The sequence below is a fragment of the Culex quinquefasciatus genome, chromosome 1 (genome assembly GCF_015732765.1).
Source record: "Culex quinquefasciatus strain JHB chromosome 1, VPISU_Cqui_1.0_pri_paternal, whole genome shotgun sequence".
Taxonomy (NCBI): Eukaryota; Metazoa; Arthropoda; class Insecta; order Diptera; family Culicidae; genus Culex; species Culex quinquefasciatus.
Genome location: NC_051861.1, coordinates 17,060,318 through 17,081,978, shown reverse-complemented (window position 1 = coordinate 17,081,978; position 21,661 = coordinate 17,060,318). Strand labels below are relative to the sequence as shown.

At 36.0% G+C, this 21,661-nt stretch overlaps 2 protein-coding genes across 4 annotated transcripts in view; one reads left to right on the top strand and one right to left on the bottom strand.

The window, feature by feature from the left end:
- Nucleotides 1–1,204: 1,204 nt before the first annotated feature.
- LOC6042403 (calmodulin-like protein 4) lies at nucleotides 1,205–10,395 on the top strand. Its single transcript, XM_001851476.2, has 4 exons — nucleotides 1,205–1,407; nucleotides 1,482–1,512; nucleotides 1,640–1,953; nucleotides 9,723–10,395. The coding sequence occupies exons 1-4, from the start codon at nucleotides 1,405–1,407 to the stop codon at nucleotides 9,822–9,824; spliced, it is 450 nt and encodes a 149-aa protein (XP_001851528.1). The 5' UTR covers nucleotides 1,205–1,404; the 3' UTR covers nucleotides 9,825–10,395.
- Nucleotides 10,396–13,443: 3,048 nt separating this feature from the next.
- LOC6042402 overlaps nucleotides 13,444–21,661 on the bottom strand; it is a 45,552-nt gene continuing 37,334 nt past the window's right edge. For all 3 annotated transcript variants that reach the window (XM_038267078.1, XM_038267079.1, XM_038267077.1), the window contains exon 6: nucleotides 13,444–14,553. In XM_038267078.1, coding sequence (XP_038123006.1) covers nucleotides 14,405–14,553 — 149 coding nt within the window. In that variant the 3' untranslated portion in view covers nucleotides 13,444–14,404. The remainder of the gene's footprint in view (nucleotides 14,554–21,661) is intronic.

The window sequence follows — 21,661 nt, the reverse complement described above, 5'->3', positions numbered from 1 at the left end:
GTTTACCTGTTGTATAGCAAGAGAATCACAAATAAGGGTGATAAACTGCTAACTGGGGCGATTAGGGACACATAGGGCTCATAGGAACCCACGGGACAATTATGCGTAGAAACACAGAAATCGGTCGAAAAATTTCAATCGCGTTTTTCTCAGTTGCACTTTTTTGAACATGGGACAATTATGCGTAGAACGGCAGTATTGTACTAGAAACAGTTTTTTGGCATTAGGTTTGTCTTTATGATTCAATTTAATTTATCATGGTTATTTAAATTGCCGAAAATGGATAGAAATGGTATTTATAATATAAAATCATACGACCATTTCAAAAAGTGCCCATGAGTTTGCATCATCAGCTGGCTTTGTTTAGGTTTAAGACCACGTGGCACGAAGATTTTGACATAAGCGATCTCCCAGTTAACTCAATCCGAATTCTGAAACGGAATTTAATTAGAATCGTATACAAATTCCGTTTCAAACGCAACAACCGGTTCCGTGTTCGAACCGGTTGTTGCGTTTGAAACGGAATTTGTGTACGATTCTAATTAGATTCCGTTTCAAAATTCGGATTGATTTGACTGGGCTAGCTTGCGCAGGTTTTCGCCAAAAAGAAGTAAAAGAAAACCTGCTTCACTTTTTGAAACCCCGTGTCATGTCCGTTCGTCCGTGTTTATACTCAATTTCAGAGATTTTCTTGATATTTTTCGATTAGGAAATGTTATATTAAAATACTATAGTAAAAATACAGCCAAAGTTGACCCTTCAAATATTACATTTTTTAAAACATTGACAAAGTCACATAAAACAAGTCAATCTTCCAACCCTTAAATTTTCTAAATTTTTAAGAGTTCTTCTTTCCAATGCTTTTTAAGATCAAAAATTGGTCGAAAATGTATTTTTTGCGATTTTTTAGATCGAAGCCCGTCTACAGGCGGGATTAGGTTGTAGAGGATTAGACTAAACCTTAATTTTAAAGAATTTCAAATCATTTTACACATACAACCATTTTGCATAATCTTTCGCGGGCCACAAAAATTTTGCTTTTATGTTAAAAACTAAAAATTAAAAAATATGCTATTTGAAATGAGACGTCGATTTGTCTGTGCCATCACCGCACGCTTTCCGACGGCCAGGCGGCAGCACATGCGTTTGCGCTGCGCAACGCAACGCAACAGCATTAGCCCATGCGCAACAGCTTTGAAAAGTGGGGTGTTTGGGTCGAGTATACACACCTGTATAGTGGCCAACAGACATAACTCAACTCAACAAAAACCCATTTCAGTCCCGTGAGAAGGGTCAACGAAGCAGCACCGAAGAGTGATTAACTAGCGCACAGAGAGTGAGAAGAACTGAGTGAGGGATTTTTTTTTCATTACGTTTTGCGCAAGAACAGTTATTCGAGAGGAAATGGTAAGTGTGGTGATATATTAGACATTGAAACTAGATTAAAGTGGTTGGTTTTATCTGAATGTTTGTACTTTTAGGCCCGTTACTTCAAGGAACAAGACATCGATGGTAAGTGGCCACTTTCTCCGACCAGTGGCCAGCTGGAAGGGGAGGCTGAATAAATTATCTGCCACTTTTTATGCTTCATTTAACACGCCGCTGGAGAGCTCTCAAACATTGTCTAATTTTATTGCAGAGTTTCGCGAGTGTTTCTATCTGTTTGCCCGAAGTGGCCACATTACGTCGCTGGACGAGCTGACTGTGATCTTCAGGTCCCTCGGGTTGTCTCCGACCATTAACGAGCTGACGTCGTATCTGAAAAATAAAAATGGTCGGATGAGTTTTGCCGATTTTCTGGAGGTGATTCACATGCACTCCCGGGTTGAGAACCTACCGGAGGAGGTGATTGCGGCGTTTAAGGCCGGAGACAAGGGTGGCCGGGGCCACATTCCGGCTAGGCAGCTGCGCCATCTGCTGCAGAACTGGGGCGAAGGGTTATCCTTCCGGGAGGTGAGTGACGAATTAGGTGGGCTCGAGGGGAGGTTTTTATCTTATCTCTTTGATTGGGAGTGTTTTGTTGGGAAAGCTGGTGGTGACGTATTAATATATGGCAGTATTCATTAAACTCTTTTTTTGTGCCTATCTTTGAATAAAAATTTGCATCTTTGCAAAGGTTTAACTTCTAAGGATTACTAATGTATCACTTGATGTGATTATAACTTTAGAAGGGGTTTGTCAGAATTTCAAACTTTTTGACGCATTGGAAAGTCTTTAAACCATTCTGAACATTATCCAAAATCGTGTTTATTGCATTCGGTTGGGGTCCCATAAGTTCCGATTGAAAATTACATAGTTTGCCTTTAATATTTTTGCTCGGTATAACAAAACGTAGACAAATACAAAAAAAGGCTAAAATTGCACTGAGGTTTATGGCTTTACCCTCCACTTTCTTCATGTCATGTGCACAAATAACAAATCTCACTTAACCCTCTCATCAATTTTTTTTCGAACATTTTTATTTTTCCTGTGTTCAGGAGGTCATTTTGAGCAACTTTTGAAATTCTACGAAAAATTTTACTTCTCTTGTCATATGTTTTTCTTGTTTCATGTTTTAACTTACAATAATCTAGTTAAACTAGTTAATACTCGTTATGGTAATGGACAGTGTTGGCATTCTCGCACCCACGCGAGGAAAAAAACAGCTCTCTCGAGTTCTCGCCGCGAGTTCCGAGCTGCCGAGAGCAACTCGTCGATTGTCCGTTCCAACGTTGCCAGCAGGTCTAGATTATTTTGTGGGAGATCTGTATTTTCTTGAAAATAAATCTGTATTTTATCTGTATCTTGTCGACTTCGAAGCCATAGAAGACATTTTAAAATTTTTAACTACAGATTTAAGCTTTTGTATCATATTAAAGCATAAAATATTTACTAAATTGTTGAAACATTCAACTATAACCATTTTTTTTAAATCTGTATATAAATTTTTTTTTGAGATTTTTGGGATCGAAAAATCTGTAAAATACAGATTTATCTGTATATCTGGCATGGCTGGTCCGTTCTCTTCCCCGCTCGCGAACGGGCTAGCTCGCGAGAAAGAATTGCCTGCTCGCGAGAAGTAAAACGAGTTGGCAACGAAGAAAAATAACACAACTATTGAAGTTACACCTCTTTACCATAGCGTCGTTCGCATTCATAGACCTGATAAACAAATTGCTATCTTGGAACAAATGGCTAGCTACAGTGGTTCTCAACCTTTTGCGTTCCTTTCCCCTCTTGGCTAATTGCCAAGTGCATCATTCTCCCATCCCCATCACAAATACACTCAAACCCCAATGGTTTGACACCAACTGTTGTCAAACGAACGGGGTCACTTTTTAGTTTGACACCTCTTTTACACGGAGTTCACACACACTACCATACGTTTGTTTTGATAGGGCTCGTGAGCGCCGTGTAAAAAGTGACAGTTCGTCACTTTTTAGTTTGACGTTGACCAACCAACGGGGTACAAACTGAAAAAGTGTCAAACGAAAAAGTGACCAACCCCCGGGGGTTGAGTGTAATACAATTTGATTAAAATGGGTGTTTTATAGTAATGTTTAAAACATAAAAAAAAACAAAAAAAAAAAACAAAAATGTAGGTCTTAGAGCATTCAATGTAATAATTGTTCTAATATAAATTCAATTTGTTAACTTTGAGTGGGATTTAAAAGCCCACAAGAATTACTTGAAAAAAAGGAAACACTTAGAGTTTTATATTATGAAAAATAAACGAGTTTTTTTAATCTACTATAAGCTATTGTGTTTCATATATTTATATGCCTTGAAAAAAAATCATGTTGTCATTCAACACATTCAAAATATTTTAAAATCTTTTATTCAAGCGCTGCTCACTTTTGGATGATTGCATAGACACACTGCCGTTTTACGGCGATATGATGTATACGGAATTTTGGACATTTTCAATTTTATTGTACAGTCTGATGAAGAATCTTAAAAGCTACCTCCTGACGAAAGAATTTTTCAAAAAACTGCTCTGGGCCCATTTTATTAAGCAAACAAACAATGATGTATACGCCAATTTTACTCATCATGATGTATGTATACATTGAGAATTGATAGAAGTCAAATTCAATACTGTTTGAATGTTGATTTGCACGGTTTGTCTCAAGGTTATTTTTATAAAATTTGAATGAACCTCGGTAATTCTTTCTGGAGCTTGTTGAGGGGACTGTCCCGAGTCAGGGAAACTGTTTTTCAAAAAAATCTATCGGTAAAAATTGATTTTATCTCATTTTGAAGTTTTTATATTGAATATTAAAGCTAAAATCATGAAAAAATATCAAAGAAATTGCTGAAATTTTGATGTTTTTTCAATTCATTTCATCAAAACATCAGTTTTGAGTACCCTAAACATGTCTTCAATATCCTCCATCATGGAAAAATGTTTATCTTGGTCGTTAGTTTCAATAATAGCTGCAAAATAGGTTTTTTCCTCCTTGTTATTTATTTTTTCTAGAAACTTCAACTTTATTCGTGTTAATCAAAACTGCTTACTTGTTTTTTTAGCAAATAAAATCCAGAATAAATTTGTAGAATAAACAACAATTTAAGTGCAGAGAAAGCTGTTAATTTAAAAATTCTGTGATATTTATTCCCTTTTCTTCCTACTACTACTTCAAGTTATTCAAGGATGACAAATCAAAAGTCCTGAGTTGGATTTTAATATTATTTTATTTGTAGAAAAAAAACACGTTGACAAATTTTTGAACATCTTACCAAATTATGCTAAGCGACTTAAGTGTATTGTCGAATACGGTTTATGGTGTTCCAATACAACAATCTCTACGTAAACGGCATGGCCAAACCCTTAAGTGCTCGGATCGGCTTAAAATTTTCGAGATTCTCTACCCAAAATAGTTTTATTTTATTCCTTTTTTTGTTGTGGTTCCTGCCGCGTTAAGGTGGGCCATAAAATGGTAATTTTGACGATTTTGCAAAAAACAACTTGAAGTAGTAGTAGGAAGAAAAGGGAAAAAATTGCACAGTATTGATAAACACGAATAAAGTTGATGTTTCCAGAAGAATTAAATAATAAGGGGGATAAACCTATTTTGCAGCTATTATCGAAACTAACGACCAAGATATACATTTTTCCATGATATAAGGATATTGAAGAAATGTTTAGGGTACTCAAAACTGATGTTTTGATGAAATGAATTGAAAAAAACATCAAAATTTCAGCAATTTCTTTGATATTTTTTCATGATTTTAGCTTAAATATTCAATATAAAAACTTCAAAATGAGATAAAATCTATTTTTACCGATAGATTTTTTTGAAAAACAATTTCCCTGACTCAGGACAGTCTCACCAACAAGCTCCAGAAAGAATTACCGAGGTTCATTCAAAATTTATAAAAATAACCTTTAGACAAGCCGTGATTTGAGGTTTTGGGACCATATCAAGACTTTGCAATATTTTATTACATTAATTCGATTTAATACTTAAGGGGACGTCCATTAGTCCCCCCCCTCGTAACAAAATTTCCATCCAAATCTTAAAAATTTTGTATGGAACGTAACACGGCCTCCGACCCCCTCCCCTCCCAACTGCGTTACGTAATAAAAGAACGCTCCCTAACACCCCCCCCCCCCTTAACGTATCCACGTGGACAATGCGGATTCGCTCAGCTGTCAAACTAGCTGGCACAAAAAATATAGCCTGCTTTGAACGAGCAATGTATACATTAGGGTGTTTCATCCAAAACCAAAGTTCTCAGAATCAGGCAAACCGAGGTTCCTCTAGTAGAGGATACCCATAGGGACTCTCATGCCAAATATCAGCCCATTTGGTTGAGAATTGGCCTGTCCCCAGCGGTTAAAAGTTTACATGGAAATTACTATGGGATTTTTGCAAGATTTTTGTGCTTTTCGTTCAATCGTTCCTACAGGTCTGGGGACAACATGGATTCACTCGGAATAAAGACAGGTGAGCAGTTCTCTAGGATTTCGGTCATTCGATTTTTTTTGTATTTTTTAATCCGACTGAAACTTTTTTGGTGCCTTCGGTATGCCCAAAGAAGCCATTTTGCATCATTAGTTTGTCCATATAATTTTCCATACAAATTCGGCAGCTGTCCATACAAAAATGATGTATGAAAATTCAAAAATCTGTATCTTTTGAAGGAATTTTTGATCGATTTGGTGTCTTCGGCAAAGTTGTAGGTATGGATACGGACTACACTGGAAAAAATAATACACGGTAAAAAAATTTGGTGATTTTTTATTTAACTTTTATCACTAAAACTTGATTTAAAAAAACACTATTTTTAATTTTTTTATTTTTGATATGTTTTAGAAGGCATAAAATGCCAACTTTTCAGAAATTTCAGGTTGTGCAAAAATCACTGACCGAGTTATGAATTTTTAATCAATACTGATTTTTCAAAAATCGAAATTTTGGTCGTAAAATTTTCAACTTCATTTTCGATGTAAAATCAAATTTGCAATCAAAAGTACTTTACTGAAATTTTGATAAAGTGCACCGTTTTCAAGTTATAGCCATATTTAAGTGACTTTTTGAAAATAATCGCAGTTTTCATTTTTAAATTAGTGCACATGTTTGCCCAGTTTTGAAAAAATATTTTGAAAAGCTGAGAAAATTCTCTATATTTTGCTTATTTGGACTTTGTTGATACGACCTTTAGTTGCTGAGATATTGCAATGCAAAGGTTTAAAAACAGGAAAATTGATGTTTTCTAAGTTTCACCCAAACAACCCACCATTTTCTATCGTCAATATCTCAGCAACTAATGGTCCGATTTTCAATGTTAATAAATGAAACATTTGTGAAATTTTCCGATCTCTTCGAAAAAAATATTTTTGGAATTTTCAAATCAAGACTAACATTTCACAAAGGCCAAACATTCAATATTACGCCCTTTTAAAATGTTTGTCTTGATTTGAAAATTCAAAAATATTTTTTCGAAAAGATCGGAAAATTTCACAATTGTTTCATATATTAACATTGAAAATCGGACCATTAGTTGCTGAGATATTGACGATAGAAAATGGTGGGTTGTTTGGGTGAAACTTAGAAAACATCAATTTTCCTGTTTTTAAACCTTTGCATTGCAATATCTCAGCAACTAAAGGTCGTATCAACATAGTCCGAATAAGCAAAATATAGAGAATTTTCTCAGCTTTTCAAAAATATTTTTTTCAAAACTGGGCAAACATGTGCACTAATTTAAAAAAATGAAAAACTGCGACTATTTTCAAAAAAGTCACTTAAATATGGCTATAACTTGAAAACGGTGCACTTTATCAAAATTTTAGTAAAGTACTTTTTGATTGCAAATTTGATTTTACATCGAAAAATGAAGTTGAAAATTTTACGACCAAAATTTCGATTTTTGAAAAATCAGTATTGATTAAAATTCATAACTCGGTCAGTGATTTTTGCACAACCTGAAATTTCTGAAAAGTTGGCATTTTATGTCTTCTAAAACATATCAAAAAATAAAAAAATAAAAATAGTGTTTTTGTAAATCAAGTTTTAGTGATAAAAGTTAAATAAAAAATCACCAAATTTTTTTACCGTGTATTATTTTTTCCAGTGTAGTCCGTATCCATACCTACAACTTTGCCGAAGACACCAAATCGATCAAAAATTCCTTCAAAAGATACAGATTTTGAATTTTCATACATCATTTTTGTATGGACAGCTGCCGAATTTGTATGGAAAATTATATGGACAAACTAATGATGCAAAATGGCTTCTTTGGGCATACCGAAGGCACCAAAAAAGTTTCAGCCGGATTAAAAAATACAAAAATTAAAATTGAAGAAAAAAGACCGATTTCGTAGAGAATTGCTCAGGTGTGTAGGGGATGGTCCAATGAACACATTCCAGAAGGAATTAGGCTTGTCCATTCTGTCCCCAAGGTGCGCATTGGATCGACGTCCGGTGTCTCCAAAACCAACGATTCATCCTTCAAAAGCATTGCATTTCCTTAGTATGCTATGACGGCTAGGTGGAAACCACGACGCCCCATATGAGACGGTGAACAGGTGGAGAGGCATCGATTGCATTATTAACACAAAATCATCATTTTACTTTATTTAGAATAGTTGAAATTCTTCCAGGAACATAATTATAATAATAATTTTAGTGCTTTAAAGAATGTTTCTGAGCCAAAACTCGAGTAGATGCTCTGCCACGTGTTCACCGTCTGACATGGGGCGTCGTAATTTTCTCCTAGCCGTCATAGCATACTAAGGACAATGCGTACATTTGAAGGGTGAATCGATGATTCTGGAGACACCGGACTTCGATCCAATGCGCACCTTGGGGACAGAATGGACAACCCTAATTCCTTCTGGAATTTGTTCATTGGACCAACCCCTACACACCTGTCTTTATTCCGAGTGAATCCATGTTGTCCCAAGACCTGTACGAACGATTGAACGAAAAGCACAAAAATCCCATAGTAATTTCCATGTAAACTTTGAACCGCTGGGGACAGGCCAATTCTCAACCAAATGGGCTGATATTTGGCATGAGAGTCCCTATGGGTATCCTCTACTAGGGGAACCTCGGTTTGCCTGATTCTGAGAACTTTTTTGTTTGGCTGAAACACCCTAGTATACATACATCATTGGAAAGGAAAAGTAGTGATTTTTTATTGCTATTTTTTCGGCCAAATGATGTTTGTGGTTTAAAATCGTAGAGAATAGGAAAAAAACAAGAAATGTTGTAGGGGCCACATTTTTATTGTACTTTTTAACAGTTTCTACAGAGCAGACTTTGAATTAGTCATTTTAAATTAAAAAAATTTACAAAAACAGAAAATCGTGTCTACAGCAAAATCACCTCAATGGCGTATACATCATATCGCCGTAAAACGGCAGCACAGAACTCACAGAAATTAAGGAAACTAATCTATTTTCTAAAAAAATCGAAAACTACTCGTGAGTTCAAAATTTAAACTGGTAAACTTACAGAAATACAGTAGTTCTTCGGTAACTGGGCGTTTGTTCAACTGGGCTGCTTTTGAACTGGGCGCTCGATAACTGGGCCGTAGCCCAGTTATAAACAGACAAACGTCAAAAAACTAAAACAAACCGGACTGAGGGTTAATGGATGCAAAAATCATGATCAATAAATAAAAAATCCAACTTTTATTAAATTTCAAGTCACAAAGTAAGCAATGTAAGTAAATTTGAGTAACTTTTGTTTTCACATTTCATTAGGAAAATATTGTGCATCACTGATCCCCTCGTTATTTTTTGTTCAGCCCAGTTAGCGAGCAGCATTCGGTGACTGGGCTACGTTCTCAGCCCAGTTACCAAACAAATTTTTTTTTCTTTGAAAAAAAAAAGATCAGCTCGCTTTCTGAAGAAAACAAAAAAAAACTCTACAGTAAAAAAAAGCACATGTTACAAACTGTTTAACTTATAGAAAATAATTAAAAATTACATTTATTTAAAAATTATTGCGATTTATTGGTAAACAAAAAAAAACATTGGATTTCATTTACATCCCCATTCCCCCTGAGAATGGCAAAATCCCCCCCCCCCCCCCAGGGGGAATTCCTCACCGGTTGAAAAACACTGGGCTATCCCCTTCACTCGAATGACAGTTTACATAAGGTGTGAAAGGGACACACTCTTGTCTGAAAATGTCATGTGCCCTAATGAAATGGCAAGCACGAAATGCCCTTTGTGGCTTTGTGGGATTTAAAGTAACACAAATAAATTCAATAAACTTTTCTTCCAGGTGGACAACATTTTCCGCGAGGCGAACGTGTCCAACAACGGCCAGGTGCGGTACGCCGACTTTGTCCGTGTGGCATGCGCCCCCGTTCCGGATTACTACTAAAGAGTCGTTCGCTGCGCCAAAGGCACCTCCGAACAACAACAACATCCGTTTCAGCCCGTACTTGATTTTAAATTAATTATGCTGCATATACTTAATACTGATTTAAAAAGCGCGCAAAAAAAACTTTGTTTCGAAAAAAAATTAAAAAAAAATGCGACAAAAACAGAAGCGACCACCGCACTTTATCTCCTGATTTATTTGCAGTGCCTTGTGCAAGGACCTTACACCTCCTGCCCTCTTTTTGTCCCTGATGTTCTATATTTTATATATAATTCTATATTTTAATTATAATTACGCGTCACGTAAACGAAAGAGTGCATTAATGGGGCGGCAGCACCCCCGAACAGAAGCTAATTTTGATGCATTGAATGCAATTATTTCACACGCACACAGTTAATTTATTCTACCCTTTTCCTGTCGCTATTTAGCGGATGCTACACGCATAATGTGTCAGCATTAAATTCTAATTAATTTATAAATTTTGCAGTATTTGACGATCAAAGTGCTTTTAGCTTGCGCATTTGCGTTCGATTTTTATTTTATAATCAAATAAATTACCAAAACAAACAAACATTGGCAGTCATCATTAACCAAAAGGAAAGAAATCCCACAAACGTCTAATAATTAAAGTTGTCTTTTTGTTTCACGGTATCAAATGGTATTTGCTATTCGACCTTTTTTTCTTATTTGCTTGCTTGACTGTTTCTTATATTGTATAATTTTGCTTTATTTTGCTGCAGTTTTTCTGCTGTGTCTTGCTTGAAGGAAAGGTTAAATTATAGTTCGATTTATTTGTTCTTCTAAATTTCAATATAAATGTTAGTTAGGTATATTTTGTGTTTGAAACATTTAAATGAAAAATTTCACGCAACTTTATTTTATTGCTTACTATTTCAAATAATTAACAACCAACTTTTGTTCTACAAATAAATCGTGCCCACCAAACATAGACCGAGGAAACCGCTCATCTACCTAGAAAAATGTGTTCAATCATGTGGATATGAAAAACTTCTAACTAACTACCTGAACGGGTAAATGCTTAAGGAGTAATGATATTTGCTCTAATACAAATTAGTTACTAGTTTTTTCAAAGATGCTTTCAGTTTGCACCACGATTTTTTTTAAATGAACCACCAGTTGTATAAAATGTTGATTTTTTAAAGGACCACATTGATTAAAACAAATATTAGTAAAAGTTTACAAAACTGAGCTTGAAAAAAAATACCGCTTTCGTTAAGATACTGTCCGAATGTGAAGTTTAGCTTGTTCTGGATTCAAGAACTTTTTATCGATCACAAAAAAAATATCATTCAAAAATGAAAAAAAAAATCCTTTCATTTTTCTTGAAGGCATACGTTACAAAATAGACAAAACTTGCTGAAATTTGACAGAGCTCGAGAGTCGTTGAATGTTCACTGACAGCGCCGGTCGTAATCATTTTTGGATGCGACCGTCGGTTGATTCACACAAAGTTGACCCGAGAGAATGTCGAGCTCAACGCTCAAACAGCCGAGCGACACGACGACTGCTCTTCCTCTCTTTTCCTACAAAGCAATTTCTGATGTTCGTTTTCAGTTATTGAAATTTCAGTTAGTAATTCGCTGAACTTCAGTTAAAATTTGTATGGAGCTGTCAAAGTTTGCTGAAATTTCAGCAAGTCTTCATTTGCTGAAAATTTCAGTAGTGCAGATTTCAGTTAATTTTACTGGATTTAGTAATGAGAAATTGGTGTGTATCTCTTTCTTGCTTGTGTGGTGACAGCAATCACTTGAATGCAGTCAAGTGGCCAAGTGATTGAAATTTCGGTAGGATTCAAACGAACGAGTCCGGCGCGATTGAAAGAGGTGAGGTGAGAGTCAACATGACTGTGTGAGTGACTTTGCGTTGCGCTCATTCGTACGAATGTGTGTGAGCGAGAGCAGAGCAAAGCAAAGTCAGACGGACGAAGCGAAAACGAAAGACGAGCTCAGTCAACTGTCACAAAAAATGTTCACTGTTCCCAAGGCTTGCTTGTATGAGTTTGGGAAAAAAATCCTAAATTGCTCGAAGGTTAAGTTATTTATTTATTTAAAGTAAAGTACGTGAGCAATTCTCTACGAAATCGGTCTTTTTTCTTCAATTTTAATTTTTGTATTTTTTAATCCGGCTGAAACTTTTTTGGTGCCTTCGGTATGCCCAAAGAAGCCATTTTGCATCATTAGTTTGTCCATATAATTTTCCATACAAATTTGGCAGCTGTCCATACAAAAATGATATGTGAAAATTCTAATATCTGTATCTTTTGAAGGAATTTTTTGATCGATTTGGTGTCTTCGGCAAGGTTGTAGGTATGGATATGGACTACACTGGAAAAAAATGATACACGGTAAAAAAAATTTGGTGATTTTTTTATTTAACTTTTTGTCACCAAAACTTGATTTGCAAAAAAACACTATTTTTTTATATGTTTTAGAGGACATCAAATGCCAACTTTTCAGAAATTTCCAGGTTGTGCAAAAAATCTTTGAGCGAGTTATGAAAAAAAATGGTCGCAAAAATTTTTCAGCTTCATTTTTCGATGTAAAATCAAATTTGCAATCAAAAAGTACTTTAGTGAAATTTTGATAAAGTTCACCGTTTTCAGGTTAAATCCATTTTAGGTGACTTTTTTGAAAATAGTCGCAGTTTTTTCATTTTTTTTAATTAGTGCCCATGTTTGCCCACCTTTGAAAAAAATATTTTTGAAGAGCTGAGAAAATTCTCTATATTTTGCATTTTTGAACTTTGTAGATACGACCCTTAGTTGCTGAGATATTGCCATGCAAAGGTTTAAAAACAGGAAAATTTATGTTTTCTAAGTTTCACCCAAACAACACACCATTTTCTAATGTCGATATCTCAGCAACTAATGGTTCGATTTTCAATGTTAAGATATGAAACATTCGTGAAATTTTCCCATCTTTTGGAAAAAAATATTTTCAAATTTTTTAAACCAAGACTAACATTTTAAAAGGGCGTAATATTGAATGTTTGGATTTTTGAATTTTCATACATCATTTTTGTATGGCCAGCTGCCAAATTTGTATGGAAAATTATATGGACAAACTAATGATGCAAAATGGCTTTTTTGGGCATGCTGAAGGCACCAAAAAAGTTTCAGTCGGATTAAAAAATACAAAAAGTCGAATGACCGAAATCTGAGAGAACTGCTCAAAGAAGAAAATCAGAAAATTAAAATAAATGTTTGTTGTAATCGGCGTTTGAATAAAAAAAAAACGAAAGTAGAAAAGGTAAATGCCACATTCCATAAGTTGTCAGATGTTTTTAATGCGTTTTCCTATCAAAAAATCGATCTTCAAAAATTAGCCTGTTTATTTGGTTCCCACTATTCTACTTAGTTACTTGGTTGGTTTGGTTTAATTCTTTTAAATAGTTGTTGAGAAAAGAGTGACTGGCCTTGTCAAAGTTTTTTAAAAGCGAAAATTGTTCACGTGCCTCTTTTTTTTTACTTGTATTTCCTGATTTCAATTTACTCGTCACGTTAGTTGGTTGGCGGAGTCAGGTCAGTTGGATTGTTTGCACGAGTCGTTGAGGGGGGTTGAGGTTATAAAATTTACTGAGTAGTTATTTATTTAAAGTGTTTTTTTTTGCTGTTGCTGTTCTTGTGTGTGCTTTTATCATTATTTTTTTTTATCTTTCAGACCAAAAGTGAATTGTTTGCGAATTTGTGGTGGGCTCTCTACAGACTACGATTTCGAAAGTGGCGTGGCCTTTTTGTGTGTATGTGTGTTTTTGATTTCGATAAATTTTAAATGCAAAAATGTCAGAGCAGCCGCATCATGATCATCATCATTGGATTCTGATGCCGTTTTTGCGTGCGATAAATGCAGAACGAGTGCGTGTGAGTTATGTGTGTGTGTGTGTGTGTAAAAAGCGCCTTTTCAATTGATTTACCCTAAATAATGCGATAATTTATGGCCACCCAGAGCCGGGTCGGCGCGGCGTGTGATCCTTTTATGTTTGTTTAATTATTCATTGTAATTGATTTTTTTTATCATAGCTATTAAATTACCCTACAAATTGATTCTTGTTTTTAATCTTAATTGGTTTCAATTTGTTAATTTCGTTTTATGTTTAATTTTCACCTTGTTTTTGTTTATTTCACTATAAATGTATTAAAGCTTTTCGTGTTCACATTGTGTTGTTGGTTGCCGTTGTTTTCAAACCATTTCCACTTCCTTCTTGGCGCGGGGGCTTGAAATTTGTTAAGTACAAATGTGTGTGTGTGGTGTCTTTTCAACATACTTTAATTTATCAACAACGAACCTAACATAAAACAAATCGGGAAGTTCCGTGTCCGACTTCCGTTCGCGGGCTTAAAAGTGGCCTCCCACCTCAGTTTTGGGGCGACCATATTTGTGTGGGAAATTTGGCGGGATTTTTATGTTGCTATGCGCGAAATGTGTCTCGTGATGTGTTTGAATAAATCAGTTGGGGTGGGGCGGGATTGGGTTGGATTTTCGAATATATACCTTATAAGTTATAACCTCTCTAGGTTAGTTTGTCTAGACGATCCACAGCAGCCGGGAACTGCACCGCATTCAGGGGGTTTTGTTTTTGTGGGCCCGCGAGCGCTTCTTGTAGCCGCCCATCTGCTTCAGCAGGGTCGCGTTCTCGTCGTCGTTCTCCGACCGGTGCTCCCAGAGCCGGAGCCGCCGCGGGATGTACAGCAGTCCGACCAGAGTCATTGCTGGAAAGGGAGAGAAAAAAGGTTAAAAATATCAACTATCACGAATCACTTTTCCAGAGACTTTGCGTTCTACTAAACATTATTCTTTCACCCGTTCAACATTCACAGTCTCCTTTGTAGAGCACCATTGGGGCACAAAAAAGTGAAGAAAAAACAATCCGTTTTTCATCCGCTTCCGGAACCGGCATTACACTACATTTATTACTTGCCATTTCCCAGAACACCTCATCTAAGGGGCTTTTTTCTCGCCTTGTAACTAGGCTTTCCTCAATTTCTTTCCTCAATTTGTTTAAAGCATGCAGACTTCACAGATGTTTTAATAACATTTTGTTTAACTTTGGATTTCTCTTTTCCTAAGCATTTTTATGTTTTCAAGCCAGAATTCCTCTTAAAACAACGAATCAAGGTATCTTCTGAAAAGTGGTTCTGATATTCTTTGGTATTGCTAGGCCACCTTTTGTCGTAGAGCTTTGGTAATTTGAGAAAAAGTATTTGGTTTTGGTATAAAACCAAGGGTTCTGATTTTCGGTTCACAGATCAGAATCACTCACTCATCGCCGAGCGAACCTTTGTCGACCGGAGCTCGCAACCAATCGCAAGTGAACACTACACTCAAGCTGCCTGCGATTTGCTCAATCACTTCTCCCAGCGACACAAATACTTCGTGAATTTCTTTGCCCACTCCGTCCGTTGACCCGAGTCACACACGAATACGTTCAGAGAGGAGAGAATCTAACAACATATAAGCTCGGCGCTCTTTTGGTCTGCACTACCACAGTTTGCCGTAAATTTGTAATTGGCATGATGGAAATTGCTTGTAAATGTGTCTTTGATGTCATGTTATCAACAAAATTACAAAACACTTTTGATAACATAGATTTTAATCAGTTTTATAAATGAGTAAAGCAAAGCCGATCGCAAAAGATTTCGACTCAGCGACTGAGCGACATAACGCAATCGGTCTCTCTGAACCATTCGCTGTACTACTCGATTGAAGTGAGAGGGAGAGCAAAATGAGAATACTCGATTGGTTTGGAAGCGACAAACGGTAAGAAACGGTCAGAGCAGGCTTTTGTCGCTTTCGATTGGTAGTAGCGGGTGAATGAGTCGTTTTGGAGCAATCAGGACCCAATAAAACATAGCTATTTTTATGCCATTATAATTTTTGCATGTCTTTCAAGAGTATCGTGTGGGCAGCACGGCCAGGAAGATGGTTTTATTATTGTGTTCGTTTTGTAATGTATTTGTATTAAAATCTAGCATGGCTTTTTGTGGTGATGGTATGGTTTTGGTGGTGGTGGTGGTGGTGTTAAAAAAACAAACGTTCAATTTACTAACATTGAGTCCAAAACCTCCCTACAAACATCTATACCACTAGGTGACGTAGAGATCTCTGCGCATTCTAGATAGATGTTTACTAACATACCTTCAATCCCCGAGGTTAGCAAGGTACCGGCCAGGAGCCCTTATCTTACTGGATAGTATTACACGCTCATCTAAAGAGGAAAACATGGTATCTCCCGTGTTGGAATATTGTAACCGGATGAGAGTCTAGTGCTATCATACGTTTAATTACAGTTAAACAGCAAGATAAGCGTTGTGCAGCCATCCGGAATTGTGCGACCTTTATTGCTAATGCTAATGCTAATGCTAATGCTAATCAGGACCCAATAAAACATAGCTATTTTTATGCCATTATAATTTTTGCATGTCTTTCAAAAGTGCATTTTCACAATCCTAACAAGGCTGAGCTCGATACATCTGAAATACTTTCAAAAAACTAAAAAAAAATTAACATTACGCATTGATTTTAGTTCAAAAGCCTATTAATTAAAGATAGCTGCTTGCTCACTTTTATTTGATTTATTACTTTGAAATAATCAAAAACACTTTATTTTCGTGATCAATGTTTAAAAAGCCGATAGTAGAAATAGTTTGAGAAAGGATATATTTCCCCTACTGTCTACTTCCTGTCATTCTCGAACGACGTAACGGCCTTCTTTTCTCTACCAAAAATAACTGAATCGGAATGTAATACTGTTCGATACAAGGGCTGAAAAGTTAGAAATAACTTTTCAGCACTGAAATGGAAACTGTTGAACTTGTGCGTTTCAGTACAAGTTTCAGTACTTGTATCGAAAAGTAATACTTTTCAATGTTGTTTCGATTTGAACGGTGAACTGACTAAACACATGGACATGTGACCTAAAATACCATTTAAAGGGTGTTTTGCGGTGTTTCAAAAAACGTTGTATGAAACTCGTCCAAATTTCCCGGGTTTTGAATTTCCCGGGATCCCGGGATATTTTTGAAACAGTCATAAAATCTATGCTTTCTCTATATTTGTTATGTTTTTCAAGCTTTATATCATAGAATTAGCACAATAATATTAATTGGTGATAATCTACACTTAACAAGGACGGTAGTTTTTTAAAAGCTTAAAAGAAATTTAAAATTGATTTTTGATGCTCCTTCACCCAGAACTGGACATCGGCATACGAGAGGATAAAGAGCACGATTCGGTAGTAAAATGGTACTGTGTGCGGACTGAGAGGATAGATCCCGAAATTACCGAGAGTACTTTACTCATGGGTTCATCTTCAAAAAAAGTTCATCATCAAAAAAAAGTACCTGTACCGAGACTCGGCATAATGAACCGTGCCTTTGCCGTATGCCGTATGGAGTCACCGGACAATGACTAAGTGGCGTTCATTTGTGCAAATAAGCCACTCAATAGGATGAACTGTTCCAATGAACGAATGAACACAGATACAGGAGATTTTAAAACAATATATTACAGGAGATTTTAAAACAATATATATTATAAATTCGGAAATAGGTGAACTAATTGTTTTGTTCTGTTCCTGTTTTAACCGAAGTTAAAACATTTTGTAATAAATATAGCTTACATTTGTTCTGATTTGGCCCAGATTGCGGCGATTTAAATAATTAAAAAAGATATTTTTTTCAAATTTAAAATCATAAAAAAAAGTTTTTTTAATACAGTCCAGACTCGATTATCCGAAGCCTCGATTATCCGAATTTCGATCATCCGAAGGTTTGTATGGGACTTCGGATAATCGAATCACGAACAAAAAAAATGTTTTCGTATTTTTTTTAAACTTTTAACATCAAATTCGAGTTTTGAGACCCCATTTTAGTCAAATCTGAATAGTTAATTGCTTAATAAATGAAAAAAATAAATTTTTTCAATATTTCATCACCGCCATTTTGATCACCATCTTAATCTAATCTAATCTAATCTAACCCTAGCGCAGCCAGTCTTTCGAGGGCATCCTGGAAAATGCCTTATGTTGATTAACGCCTAGCATCCTCTTGTCATTATCAACAATTGCAGTGCCCCAATGCAATAAATTGCTTTGAAACATCACAAACGTTAAAACGGCCAGGCCAACTGCGTAAAGTTAACCGCAAAGATGATTCGTTGAATTGGATTGAGTTTGAGCACGAATGTTCAAACAACAACACATTTCTGAGTCTACAGGGGAGGAAGAAACGTGGGGATCCCCCGCTCACGTTCCTGTTTGTTTAGGCAATTTATCGTTGGGAGCCACCATGCTAAGAAGTTTTGGTGCTCCGGGACCCTCTAGGGATGGGACACTGTATTTCCACAAATGCCCTGGACACTATTTGCCGTGGTTATAGCGCCACAACTCGCTCAACCGCCATTTTGATCGCCATCTTAGATTAAAAAATTCTAAATCACTTTAGAGTAGTTAAGGGGTCATACTAAAGCTCAACAATCAAAAATAAGACAGCGAATTTTTTTCGTGATTCGATTATCCGAAGTTTTGATTATCAAAAATTTTAATGCATTTAAATTCATATCGATTACTAAAATCAAATCTGAATTTCCAGATCAAAATTTGTTTTTTTCCAATTTCGGGAATTCCCGGGACAAATTTTAAAATTCCCGGATCCGGGAAATCCTGGTTTTGGAAAAATCCCGGGATTTTTGTTGCGGGAATTCCCGGGATGGACGCACTAGAAACTCGTTGCAAAACTTATTTCTTTCAGCACTAGTCGTATCCATCTCTCGGTGAACCTCGTTAGATAAATTTACGACAAAACAAATAAAAACACTTCTGTGGAATTGACAATCACTAGCGTGCACATGGGGCAACTGCCCCACCATCCTCAGAAATTTGTTCTAAATTTGGTCAGGGGGTGTTCACAAATGACGTATTTTTCAAAACGTCCATATTATTGCCCCACCTTCCTCAAAGAGCTGGGCATGCTAGGTTTATTGGAACGCAAAGTTTTGTTGATTATATTCAACGAAAATGTTGTTGAATAAAACCTCGTACAGACTGTTCGTACGAAATATTTCTGGAGTTTTTTTAAAAAGGTCCAATAAACCAAATTTCCAGTTTTTGATTTTTGGGTGTTTTTTAACACCCCTGACTCAAGGCAGTTTTAAAAACACCCAAAAAGCAAAAATTGGAAATTTGGTTTATTGGACCTTTTCAAAAAAAAAACTCCAGATTTTTTCTGCGCGGTTTGTTTTTTTTTTTTAACAATAATAATTATATCTTCTATCATCATTGCCATGACAACCGCATAACATTTTTTTGGCTGTTGTCAAAGGTTGCCTTGAGTTTCAGCTGACTTTTAGGAAAATATTCAAAACAAATCAAGTTGACAGCCAAATCAACGTAGAATTTCAGTTCAACTTGCTGATTTTTACACCACGGTAGTTAGGCTTATAGCATAACTCACAGCAAAGGAGAAATCTTATTTTATCTCGCAATAAGCAATATAAAAATTCTGCCATTTCGGGGAAATTCAGGAATATGACTAATCTGAGGAAACGGGAAATTACTATTAGGGGATGTGTCTTCTACATTTTCTACATTTTCATTGAGAAAAAGTTGTAGAATCGATTGAAATTGCCCCCTTAAATTATGCAACAAAGTTACGAACTCCCCTTCAAAAGGGGTTTATGGATGAGCCCTACAGTAAGATTTAAAACCACAGAAGTCAAGTTCGTTCCTAACTTTTAGTTTTTCAATTCTGTTCCGAAATTGTAGAATCTTCAACCAACGTTGATAAACGGTAGACCGAGACAAAAAAAATCCTTTTTTATGACTATGACTGCAATAATAATGGCATAGTTTCAGGCTGGTGCAGCTCTGCCAGGGAGGGTGCAAAAGTTGTTACCTTTGCTGTAGACTAGCATGCCATGGCATGCCAAAACCAAGAGGTAAGAGTCTCTATCGGGATCGTTAGACGGAACAGTTGATTTGCTTTTAAGCGAGTGGAATTTCGGTAGTAGGTAGGTGGCAGGAGAAAGTTTAATAACAAAGGAAAAGAAACAAACGACTCTTGAGTCTGGTGTTCAGGGATTATTAATTTTCAGTGCCACGTGGAGTCTCCAAGTTTCGTCGAACTGACAGAGAAGTTTGTTTTTCTTAAAAGGAATGATTTTTAAAACTATTTTCCTTCACTTGGAGTGTTCTTAATTCCAAAATATTGTTTCATAATTCTGGCAGATGTTGGATTATGAGAAAAGTTTAAGAGCGAGTCCACGAACAGGGCATACCCCTTTGTATGGGACGTCGTTTGAAATTTTCAGGGATTGTTTGTACATATAAAACTAGCATCTGGCCAAAATATGAGCACTCTAGGTCAACGGGAAGTGGGCAAATCGGGACACAAAGTTTGAAGGTTCAAAAACGTCAAAAATATTAAAAAGGCTATAACTTAGGCAAAATTCAATTTAATTTCAAAATTCAAAATGCATCTGAAAGGGCTTAAAAATGCAACAAAATGCAGGGAGAAGCATCCCAATTGGTTAAATCTAAAGTTAAATCTAAAATGAAAGTTAAAAAAATAAGAAGCTGCTTTTTTTCCGGTGTCATCTAGTATCCTTGGAAACGAACTTGATTTTCAATAAATGTGAATCGAAGATTTTTTTTAACTTTCATTTTTTAAAGGGTTAAAATGGATGAAAATAAACGGTTTTATGCATGTTTCTATTGTGAAATTGTCTCAGGAGCACGAATATGATAAAATTATTACCGGCAAATTTGATCTAAGGGGTCCCCGAGCAAAAATTTACAACCAAAAAAGTCACTAAAAGTAAAAGTGTCTATTTAATATGTTAAACTGCCTTACCCAAAGCGTTCTCAAACTGGTAGTCCCGGATGTCCCCTACAAGATGCAGGTCGAATCGAGTTGATATCTGGATGGAACACTTTTTTATTTGAGTTTGAAAACTATGCTATTTTTTCACTAAAATGCCAGTAACTCCCGCTAGATTTTTAATTGGTTGAAACCAATTGGGATGCTTCTCCCTGCATTTTGTTGCATTTTTAAGCCCTTTCAGATGCATTTTGAATTTTGAAATTAAATTGAATTTTGCCCAAGTTATAGCCTTTTAAGATTTTTGACGTTTTTGAACCTTCAAACTTTGTGTCCCGATTTGCCCCACTTCCCGTTGACCTAGAGTGCTCATATTTCGGCCAGATGTTAGTTGTATATGTACAAACAACCCCTGAAAATTTCAGGCAGATTGCTGAGGTCGATGCGAGATGGGTATGCTTTGCTCGTGGACTCGCTCTTAAACAATTCATAAATCCGTAAAACCGTGCCAAAAAAAAAAAAAAATTTTTTGTTTGTCTTGGGCTCTTCTATGAACCCAAAAATACGTTAACGTGATATCAAATTTTAAATCCAAGATGGCGACAAAAATGGCGATGATTCGGGAAATCAAGCCTGTTCTATTTGATCACGATTGAAGACAAAAAAAGATAATAATAAAGTCTTATGCATAAAACACCTGGTATCCTTTGATATTGATTGCATGTGGAACGGAAATTGTTTTTTTTTAAGTTTATTCTACAAGGCTGCTGAAATACTTGTTGAGATAGAGGAAAGTCTTTTATCAGTGGGAATGCCCATAACTCTGTGATGTCATAAAGTTGAAAGCACTTTTTTAATTATAAAATAACTCTTCAAACTTTTTTTTTGGCAGAGGAAACGACCACTGACTGAATGAGTAATAAAACTGAGTATACGAGCGAAAAAACACACAATGGCCAGCCAGCCAGAACTGCTCGATGCATATTCTGGACCAGTTCCAAGT

Excerpts from the sequence above, each read along its gene's own strand:
- LOC6042403 (XM_001851476.2), top strand. Across the intron at positions 1,513-1,639 it reads CAAGGAACAAGACATCGATG|AGTTTCGCGAGTGTTTCTAT; the intron begins GTAAGTGGCCAC and ends ATTTTATTGCAG. Across the intron at positions 1,954-9,722 it reads AAGGGTTATCCTTCCGGGAG|GTGGACAACATTTTCCGCGA; the intron begins GTGAGTGACGAA and ends CTTTTCTTCCAG.